Genomic DNA, 12,123 nt, shown 5'->3' with positions numbered 1-12,123 from the left:
TAGCTCTGTGGGAAGAGTGGAATTGTTAAAATGATTTTATGACTTCCAGGAATAGCAGCAGGTGTGAGCAAAGCTCTGTGTGTATGGTAACACATAGGTGCTAAATCCTGACAGCTTCTAGCAATGGGGGTTGCATGGGAACCAAACATTAGATGACCAGATATGATGCCATTGTGTAATCATCTCTGAAATATTTAGATACTATATTAAGATGTCTCTCAGTCAGACTGAGAACTCTGTTTTTGAAACCTGACCAAGAAGGAAGACCACTCACCCACTTCATCTTGCCTTGCGCTAGTAAGTGACCAGGGACCAGTACTCTTTAGATTAGTCAGGAAAATATAGTGAGAATAGTTGAGTATTATTTTTGTGTAACTATGTGAATCTCTCCAACTGTGTTATTTTTAATATTTCCTGTTACTGAAACTTTGGTGTTTACTGTAAATAGATATTTAGTATTTTCATGTTCTTTTATTATTTAATATTAAATATATTTAAACTTTTCATTGTGGCTGGTTCTTTTAGAAAATGCTTAAGCCTTGAGAGTACTTGCATATATTTATTTGGTAATAACTATGGTCACTCCTGAAAGCCTGGTTGTTTGGTCAACATTATCATTTGTATTAATTTTAACTTCACTTAGCATAATTGGATACCCTTTTAAGAGCCTTATAGTAACTGACTGGTGGCAGTGAATCTATCTTATAGTCTGGGCAAAGTAGGTGTGTGTGTGTGTGTGTGTGTGTGTGTGTGTGTGTGTGTGTGTGTGTGTGTGTGTGTGTGTGTGTGTGTGTGTGTGTGCATGTGTGTGTGTGCATGTGTGTGTGAAAATAGGAGATATTGACCTACAGTTACTCTTAGCCTGGGTTTCTCCTCCTTGGTAATAAGCAGCAGATCCAAAAAGATGGGAAAAACTGAAAATGTGCATCAGATTCAGATTAGAATTTTATTTTCAACTGTAAGAAACCCAGCAGAACACCATGCACGAGGACTACTACAGTCAGGTAAGTGATTAAACAGCAGTTTGGCCAGGTGGTACAGCACCTTGCCATAACTGAAGGTGAGGGCACCCAATTCATCTATGTGAAAAAATCAACTCAAATTCATGTAGGTGAAAAATCAACCAAGAACAGCATTTCACACATTACCGTTGCTATGTAGGTAATGTCTTCTTCACAGACTTGAGCAATGAAGATAAGACCACCATTAATTCACAAAATGAAATCACCACTTATCGCTGCTGCTCAAACCTCATGAAAACATTCTGATACTGTTTAGATATCTGGTTTCATTCCTAACAGGGAAGAAATGTATCTTTATCCAGTTGTTATTTGTATTCTTTCTGGCATGATTCATCAGATTAAAGATACTCTCATGCTCTTTAATATGTGACTCAATCCCGCTCTGCTTTTTAATGGCCTTTGTCTATGCAGGAGCAGTACGGCCAATGGATTACACAGCCATAATGTATAGATACAATACTTAATCGATAAAGGATGAGAATAATATGCATTGTCAGTCTACCTTATCCAAGTCATCCATAAGAGAGCTTGCTGCAGTCTTTAAAACAGGCAGCAATGGTCAGAATCTGCATTGTCTTGTCAGAGTAAATACAGACTCTGACTACTGATGGAAGCATGTTAGAGACAATGACTCTATGTAGGCTTTCTAAATGCTTGTTATAATTCGCTGTTATGAACTGCTCTGGGAATGAGGTTTAGGATATGTGTGGAATCATATACTAATTGAGAGACAGTGACAGCCCAGTGGCACTGCGAATAACATTGTTGCCTCACAGCAAGAGGTTCCTTGGTTTGATTCTTGGCTGGGCTGCCTTCTGTGTGGAGTCTGCATATCATCCCTGTGTTAACGTGGGTTTTCTCCAGGTGATCTGGTTTCCTCCCACATTCCAAAGACATGCAATAGGTGGACTGGACACTCTATATTGGCCATAGGTGCAAGTGTGTGGTGTGGAAGAACTACCATGGCTGAGCTAGCCACCTGGTGGTGTAAAATGTGGCTCTTGGTGATTGTCACTGTTGAAATGACACCCTGACCTCATATGCTAAAATGGGAAAGGGGTTGTGGATGGATAGATGAATGGTTGATGGATGGATGGATGGATGGATATAATAACAGAGGGGGCACAATGACTATAAAGTTGCTCAGTTTAATATTAATCAACTTAATGAATGGCATTTAGCAGCAGTGCAATGGAAGGCTCATCATTTAAGGTACTAGAGTGAAGTAAGTAAGCAAATGAGACATTTAATTTTGTTTCCCCGGAATCATTTCCACATGTCACTCGGCAGGTATATACTAATGCACGCCCTTATTGCTATCAACCAAAACAGCCTTTAGGTAGTCATATGATTCCAGGACAAACTATTTTATAACTTGTCTTTTATGAGAAAGTCAAGTGGGCATTTGGACAGCTGCTTTAAATTCATGGGCACTGCATGTAGGGAGTATGTTTCCCCGACATGTATGGACATCAGAATGGTGGTGTCTGATGAAGCAGTCTGTCATACAGAGGATTTTTGATGTCTCCATGTTTTTCACAATTGATCTTTAAACTACCTTGCAGTCTTCTCCCTTTGTAAAGCATAGTCCCAATCTTGTGTAAAGTCTTATAGTCTATTCCTCTTGAAATATATGATGACAATGAAATGAAAATCAGGTATGCAGCATTTTAACCAGGCTTCAGTAGCTTATAAGAACAGGTTTAAGAACTTGAAATCATGTTTCACGTTCATCCAGTTTTCTAATGAGACAAAAAAATTCATATATATTGGCATATATCTTTGAAGACACCTCAGAGATTAAAATCTTTAGATGGAATATGAGGGGAGGCCCCATGTCAAAGGCAAGGATCACATTTGAATGCAGCCTTGCCAGATGTCAAGAGATAAGACAGTCAAGCCACTCTTGGGAGGTGTAAGCTGCCTATGGAACAGAGTGAGAGTAAATAAGACTAGCAGATATGTTACACTGATTTGTGTCTTGTGGCATGCCCTGTGCAGATTAGTAAGGGACAAGGTGAGAGCTGACAGTAAGGGGCATGTGTTATCAGAGTACAGAGTATATTACAGTACTCACAAACATGTATAAGCAGATATACAATAGCATCATGTTCTTGACAAGAACAATGGGCATAGGATGTACAGACCATTGTTTTATGGTTGTAGAAAGAGTAGCCAAATGACAGAACAGTAATTAAAATCTTTGTTGTAGACTACGCCTAAGCTATTTGTTTTACTTCTGTGGTCAGTAAGAATGCAAGTATGACAGACACTCACTTTTGAGAAGGAAGATCTCTCTGGGAGGGGCAATGCTGAAAATGGTATAGTGGGCTATGCAGTCTAGAAGTGGAAGATGAATATGAGAGTGGAATTGTGCAGTGGCATTAAACGTTTCACTTTCACTATATGCATGTATTACCAGCACTCACCCACCCTCAAAAAATCAACTTTCCTTTATACCTTGCAACACATCCAAGGTATTTAAAAAATGCAAAGCCCTATATTTGTCAGATTTAGAAATTAATTCTAAAATTCTAAACTCCATGAATTACCTTTAATCTTTCCATCTTGTTACTTTCTGGACCATTCCACTGAACAATCAGTTTTCCTAAGTCCAGTAGGAAGACGTCACCACGATTAAAGCTATTCCAGCTCATCTCCACCTACCAGGAACAAAAACAGGAACAATCCTTAATAATTCACAAGCATCATGCTTTATCACATTTAAATTAACTCCCTGCAGCAATATTTTAAAAACAGTATTTCAGAGAGTAGCATAACTGCTATACAGTGTGAACCACCACTAGTGCAAACAAAAACAAGACCTCATTCAAAAATCATTTGGACAGTAAAAAATCCTGTTAACCTGATTATTTTTTAGAGCCACATGACACTGAAACATCTGCTGTGTAATCTCTCTGTCTTTGGCCTATGTACAACATTATTAGCCTTCATAAGTCTGGTAACTGTCAGTAGGTATTCATTCCAGGGTAGCAAGACTACAGAAGGCACTGCACCATTATATAATCGTATTTCTTGTCAAAACTTCACACACAAATGTCATGGAGCAAAAATGCAAAACACATTCCTATGTTGTTTCCTAATGAATAGTTATAAGATAAGCTGTAGAGTTTAAAGATGGGTTTGACATAATGTAAAAATTCAGTGTATGTGTGTTTATATATATATATATATATATATATATATATATATATATATATATATATATATATATATATTTGTGTGTGTGTGTGTGTGTGTATGTATGATGTTTATATATATATATATATATATATATATATATATATATATATATATATATATGGGTCTATGTCAGAAGACTGAAAGTTCAAAAGACTGAAAATCAAAATATCTAAAACTCAAAATATCAAAAATATTTTTAATGCAGGAAGCAAGCCCCCCTGTACCCCTCATATTGGAGGCTGTGTCTCCCATACCCCCTGCTAATTATATAGTAATTCCAAGATCACAGAACACTGGAGAAGGGGAAAATTCCATTTTTGATATTTTGAGTTTTAGATATTTTGATTTTCAGTCTTTTGAGCTTTCAATCCTTTGAAGGGACATATACATATATATATATATATATATATATATATATATATATATATATATATATATATATATATATATATAGGTCCCTATCACTTGATCTAATGCTCAGATGAGTGAGCAAACTACTTAATATTGAATCTGGAAATTTGAAAACCTAGAAACTCAAAAGGAACGGACCTTCACTGTGCAGTATGTTTGTCCTGTTCCTATTTGAGTGTCTGGGTTTTCGAGTTTTTTTTGGGCTTAATATTTAGTCATCCACTCATCTGAGTATTTGGCCAAATGATAGGGACCCATTATATATGGGTCTACTTCATAACATTGAAATTTCATAACATTGAATTTCATAACACTGAGACCATAACATCGAAAATTCAAAACACTGAAAACCTAAAACATTGAAAGTTCAGAACATTGAATGTGTGCTCCATAACATTGAAAACTACATTGCACAAGTAAATTAGATCCCACCCACCTACAACATCTAACTAACAAACACACTTCCTACTAACTTTCTGCAAAGGGGCAAGCCCCTCTGCACCCCCCACCCCCTATAAATTAAATATACCAACTTCAAGATCACAATACAGTGGAAAATATTTAATTTCCTAACCTCAGTGTATATTGATTGTGATACAGTGAGGTTAGGAAATTAACATTTTTCCCCTGTAGTGTGATCTTGAGTTGTAGCTGCGGTGGTGCAGCGGTAGCGTTGTCATCTCACAGCAAGAGGTTCTCCCGTTCGATTCTCGGCTGGAGCGCCTTCTGTGCAGAGTCTGCATGTCCTCCCCGTGGTCGAGTGGTGTTCGAAAGACATGCGTGAATGGGTGTGCCTTCGTTGAAGGTTGGGCATTGGGCTGGCACCTCGGCACCGTAAAAATCAACTGCCAGTCATTAGCGGACCGGAGTTCCACTGTGGTGACCCCTAACCAGGAAAAGCCGAAAAAAGAACAACAGTGTGATCTTGGAATTTGTATATTTAATTATGGGGGGGTATGGGGGGTGCAGGGGGGCTTGCCCCCCCTGCAGAAACATAGTAGAAAGTGTGTTTGTTAGTTAGGTGTTGTTATAGGTGGAGAGGATGTTATTTACATATACATTGTAGTTTTCAATGTTATGAAGCACACTTTTAATGTTCTGAGTTTTCAATGTTTTCGGTTTTCAGTGTTTTGGGATTTAGATGTTTTGGTCTCAATGTTATGAAATTCACTGGTATGAAATTTCAATGTTATGAAGTAGACCTATATATGGATTCACTTCAGAAGCCTGAAAGCCCAAAATCTTGAATTTCAAAAGACTAAGACTAAATTCTTGAAAGTTCAAAAGACTGAAAACTCAAAATACTGAATCTAAGAATACTAAAAACACACAGGACACCAACACCTACTATATTCCAGTAGAAGTAGATACAGAAACAAATAAAAGATAAACCATTTACCACTTCTCCAAGTATAAGAAGGGGGGGCAAGCCACCATTTGCACCCCATGTGGGAGGCTGCACCCCCATACCCCTTGCTACTTAAATATATTAACTCCGAGATTGCACTTCACTACACTAACATGAGTTATATTGTTGTATAGCAAGTTAGAAGGGAACATGACTAAGGTTACAACAGGCAGTCATGAAACATGTAATGGTATGTTTCCCATTTTTTTCTGTGGAGTGCGATCTCGGAGTTGATATATTTAAGTAGCAGGAGGTGTGGGGGGAGCAGCCCCCCATATAGGAGGTTCATGGTGGCTTGCCCCCCTTCTTATACTTGTAGAAGTGGTAAAGGGTTTATCTTTTACTTGTTTCTGTATGTAGTTGTGCTGGAATATAGTAAGTGCTGGTATCCTATCTGTTTTCAGTATTCTGAGATTCAGTATTTTGAGTTTTTAGTCTTTTGAACTTTTAAGATTTTGGTCTCAATCTTTTGAAATGCAAGATTTTGGGCTTTCAGGCTTCTGAAGTGAATATATATATATATATATATATATATATATATATATATATATATATATATATATATATAAAATTGCAGTGCATTTAAAATATCAGATGTTGCTTTTGAAGCCTATAATACTGAATTATCCTATTAATGGCTTTTTTGTGTGTGAAATCATGGTATAGTGGGAAGTGAGAATTTGTCCTTTCTCCACTGTTATTCAATCTTGGAGTTGGTATATGTAATTAGTAGGTGGTGTTGGTGCAGTGGTACTGTGTCTTACACACTCCTAATAACTGTATATATTAACTCTAAGTCTGCAGAAATCCCTGGGGAAAGTGCATATCCCCCAATTGTCCATTATTGCACAACTTATGACCAATACATTCGCTGATTTTAGCTACAGTTCACCAATATGAGGTAAACCACACAGAGACACACACACACACACACACACACACACACACACACACACACACACACACACACACACGCACACATATATATATATATATATATATATATATATGTGTGTGTATCGAGAGAGAGAGAGAGAGACACACACACAGATGTTTATTTATTATATGACCGGCCAAGCACAGGCTCCTTTGTTCATAGGCAACCTGGAAGTACTAATCTATTTAATTGACTTGCTCAGTTGCATAATATGCAATAAGACTCAAACCCCAGAATAAAGTTCACTGATAGCTGTTGATAACTCATGTCCTGAATCATATATGCTGCAACTGCAGAATATATATGGTCTTCATAAGCACTGCTTTTTCACACTGCACTCACAGCAGTGTCCTTGATGGAGATGTATAACTGAAAAAATGATTGTATTTTTTTTCTTTCTGGTGAAAATGAAATTACAGTCAAAGCATTAGAGTCAACCATATAAATAAAAGGGAGCAGGGCAGCCCATCGAAAGTTCAGTTCAAAGAACATTCTGAATGCCAGCATAAATAATCAGAACGCTCGGATTACAGAATGCAGACAATACTTTGTGGGCTGTTGCAGTACAACAGCGACTAAGTATTTTCCTTTTCCCACTTTTGTGCAATCTCAGTATATAGAATTTGCAGAACGTGGGGAATGTAGGGGGATTACCCTCCTGCAAAATCACTTTAAATTGTTGTTTTGTCTTTCTTTTATTTTTCAGTATTTTATGTTTTAACCTAAAATATTCCATCATTTGTGGTTTGCAGAGTTATGTGTTCATGGACCTGACCCTAAAACAAAATATCTGGGTGTGCATTTGCCTTATGCTTGTAGCAGAATATGATGTCATACATTGTTGCTTGTCCTTCTTGCTAACGTTCACTATAACTTCTACAGTGATCCCCTGATGATCCATCTTTGACTTTACCAAAGAAGACATTGTCCCAGGCCTGGGTAGACATCATATAATAAAGACTAAAGAGTTGCTCTACCTTTTTATCTATATTGTGTTGTACGTTACATTGTAACACTTTCTTAAAGTCTAAGTAAAGTGAGTACTATTGGACTGCCAAGAGGAAATGTAGTATAAACAATTAAGGCTTCCTCTCCTGTCACATGCAGACACGTTGCACTCTGTACCTTTTCAGGCTTCTTAACTCTTCCATGGTAACTCAGTAATAAATCAAACACCTGACCCTACAGCGCCCAGTTTAGTTTTCTGGGAGAATGCTTGTAACAAGATTCTTACTGGTTCCCGCATTTCCACCATTCTCAAATGAATGATGATAACACACTAAATGCTTTCATTATGATTTAATTCTGGCACCATGTAATGTTTGGTATTTTTTGTAGTAACTGAGAGACAAAATATGAAGTTGGGTGCTAAAACATTTAACAGCTTTACTTTCAGGCTGTGCAGGAAACCTAATAAACCAGACCATGTGATTCACATTCTAGTACTCTAAATGGTGCTAAGGCACCAAATGTTTAAAGGAACAGTCACGTTATATCATCTACTGACTTTTTAGTTTTTCTGGAAAATATCAGCACTCATGTGGAAATGATGGTGATAGCTAGAGAGGTATGATTGAATGGAATGACTTATGTGAGTTGATACATGGATTGTCCATACCAAACACCACGTTCAAAGTGGTTTTGGTAAATATCCTTGGCAGCAAAGCAACAATGGCCAAAGATCAATGACTAACTTTGTGGTCCTGTCATCACAGCTGAGTTAGTATGTTTTGGACTCTCATGAGGTATTAAGTTCTCAGATGATCACTACTTGGTGGTGAGTTCATTCAAATTGCTAAGAAGTGGCTTGATAGACCATAAAAATAAATATGTATTAATGGTTTAATGAGATCATCTAGCTAATTCTGCTGTGAGGGAGAAATTAATTTCACACTTATGAAATAGCTTTTTCTATATACTTAAGGAGGATATAAATGTAGATAAAAGATGGACCTTATTCAAGGCCTCAGTTATGAGGTGGCAGCAAGGACATGTGCCCAAAAGGTGGTCTGTGCTTGTCATGGTAGTAACTCTAGGACCTGGATCTGAGTACCAGCAATAAGGAAAGTCACCAAGTTAAAGAAAGAAAACTTCCATGCAATGCCTCAAAGAGAGTCTCTAGATGTGACTGATAGGTCTTGATAGCCAAGGAAGGCAATGGTTGCAGGTAGGATTTACTAAAGTGAAGCCCAAACTTTTGGAAGAGTTTGATGATACCATGGAAAATGATTTTGTCTGGTCTCAAAGTGATTCTGGCAAACCTTCTGGCATCTCAGGAGGGTGAGGCAGATCAGTTCAGGTTGTTCTCTGAAGGGATAGATGAATGTTGGATACAGTGACTTTGAATCAATTTCTGTAGATGTTGCTAATTAAAAAGTTCCTTTGTCACATGGCTGCAATAGTGAATAAGATCTGGCCATAACTGCTGAAGGAACTGGAGTATCAGTGGAAGGCAGGGAAGTTCCTCTGGTTTAGCCATCTAGAGTACTGATCCCTATTTTCAGATGCAAGGATTGAAGTGTGTGTGTGTTCCAGTTACAGAGGGATCATGCCCCTAGACCTCCCTTGGAAAGTCTACACCAGGCTGCTGGAGAGGTAGATTCATCCAGTAATTTAGCACTAAAGTCAGGAAGAGCATTTTGAATTCTCTCCTGGCTATGAAACAGTGGATCAGCTGTCTCCAATTGCACATTGGAGGGGTGATTACAATTTACCAGCACTGTCTGCATTTGTTTTGTGGACCTGGAGAAGGCATCTGCATAGGTCTCCTGAAGTGATGTGTTGGAGCTGTTTCAATAGTAGAGGATCCAAAGGGTGCTGTTGCATGCTGTTCAGTCTTTGTTTAAAGGTATGAGGGCCTTATCTGCAGAAATGAAGTTTTCCATGGCAGAGTGAGATCCTGGCAGTCTGCGGCAATCTGAAAGTACATCTGCTGTTCCAGGCATATTGAGAGGCAAAAGCATCTGGATATGGGAAATTATACAAAACAAAAAATAAGAAAACAAAGAGGAAAAGTAGAAAAGAGGATTAGTAATGGAGAAGTTAAAGAAATAGAAACTGAGGTTAAGGATTACCTGTAAAGTGAAGGATTTAGTGTAGAAAAACTAACTCTGATAACATCACAGCAGGATAGAGCAATGGATCCCAAATTAAGGAAAAAACAGTGGAGCAGGAAACATCAGATCAGTTACCATATGAAGATACTTTGGAGCCTTCCACAGGAAACCAGTACAAAAGTTCAGTTGAAGTTGCGCAGCAAGTGAAATAACAGGAAACTGTGGCAACTCTGATGCAAACAATGTTGTAGAGTTATAGGCCAGTGAGCTCCCATATGATAGAACAACAGATGACACAGGATGAAACTGAAGTGAAAATGGCACAGGAAGAGGCTCTGGAACTTTCTATAGAATGCTTGCAGGAAATGGAGAGCAAAGAATGTGACCTCAGTTTAGAAGAAAATGATCTAAAAGAAAAGTTACTTGATTTAATAGAGATGGACAGACATATTAAGATCAATGAAAGAAATAGACTACAGAAAGTCAATAAAACCCAAAAAGTGAGAAGTTTGATAAAACAAATGAACACAGTATTTAGGACTATTCAAAGAGATTCATGCGATATAACAGAAGTAAATAAGACATATTACTGTGCAGCAAAGTTAATAAAATAAAGTTTTACCACAAAAAACACAGGTCAGTAAGGGCAAAGAAGGGGAGAAATCAAATGCCTTTATGGAAAGACTGAATAGAGAAAACTATAAAGCAATTAAGACAAGGGGTGTCACTGTTAGAAAAGTATATAAGAGGGAACAGACCAACAAAAATACTCAGATGTGATGAAAGCAATGTGCAGTATCAGAAGAGATCATGATCTGTCATGCACTATTACAAATAATACACTAAAAATATCAGCACAGGCAGAAAAATATGCAGATAAATATAAAGGAAAAGTACAAAATAAGCAATTTATTGATGTGCCAAAAATGTTTTATAGAGACTTGGGAAGCAAGGCAAAAGGAATTGAAACACCACCAAACAAAGAAGAAATATATACATTTTGGAGAAATATCTATGAAGATCATGTGAAACATAACAAAGATGTTAAATGGATAGAAGAAGTAAATGAAAGGAGAAGTTCAAATGTACAAGATATTAAATGATAATGGCCAGAGAGATTGAAGCAAAGTTAAGAAAAGCTACTAATTGGAAAACCCTGGCCCAGATTTGGTAGCTAACTCCTGGCTAAAAGTATTAACATATTTACATGAAGATTTAGCCATGAGTAAGAACTATTTATATGCACGGCCAGAACAGACACCAACCTGGATAACAACAGGAAAAACAATGCTCCTACTTAAGAGTGAACTTGCAAGCTATCCTAAAAAGTATAGACCAATAACTTGCCTTCTGACGATGTATAAACTATACACTAGCAATGGAACAAAAGGGTAATGATAGAAAGTCATATGGAACAAAGGAGCATTTGTTGTTAAATAAAGTCATAGTGGAGAAATGTAAAAAGGGGAAGAATCTAAGTATGGCATGGTTAGACTACAAAAAAGTATTTGACAGTATCCCACATTCATGGATAAAAGAGTACTTAAAAATGTATAAGATATACCCTACACTGGTCAACTACATTACAGTGACCATGAAACAGTGGCAAACCCCTTTGCAGTAAAACCGTGATAAAGGACAAAGTATTATTCTGGGAATAAAAATTCAAAGGGGGATATTTCAGGGTGACTCCTTGTCACTGCTGCTCTTTTGTCTTACCCTTAAACCATTAAGTTGTCTACATAACAGATTAATAATCCAAAACAAAGCGAATGCAATGTGCCATAAGATTCCACCAAGTAATGGTACAAACGAAAGTTTATTCACGCCACAACCACTTGGACTCACAAACACATTAACGCTCTTCTATCCTAAAATCACAATCGTGGGACTTCATCAGATAACGTCATTTAATACATTTTTCATTTAAATACCTTAATTATGTTTCAATTAATTCCTGTTACCAATAAGGTACCTTATTTAAGATTTAAACTATCAAATCAGCTTGGTTCATTCCTTCTTAATATTCATGATACAAATAAATATAACAGATTAGGTCATGGGAACAATTTGACTTCCAGAAAA

General features: G+C 37.2%; 1 protein-coding gene across 1 annotated transcript in view; it reads right to left on the bottom strand.

The window, feature by feature from the left end:
• Positions 1-12,123, bottom strand: part of VIL1 (villin 1) — a 397,885-nt gene that overhangs the window by 241,866 nt on the left and 143,896 nt on the right. The window contains exon 6 of the mRNA XM_044075234.1: positions 3,575-3,685. Within this exon, the coding sequence (XP_043931169.1) occupies positions 3,575-3,685 (111 nt within the window). The remainder of the gene's footprint in view (positions 1-3,574; positions 3,686-12,123) is intronic.

Source organism: Protopterus annectens, chromosome 6.part0 (assembly GCF_019279795.1).
Source record: "Protopterus annectens isolate FY-2018-M chromosome 6.part0, PAN1.0, whole genome shotgun sequence".
Taxonomy (NCBI): Eukaryota; Metazoa; Chordata; order Ceratodontiformes; family Protopteridae; genus Protopterus; species Protopterus annectens.
Note: the sequence above shows the minus strand (reverse complement) of the source record. Positions and strands in the feature narration are given on the sequence as shown.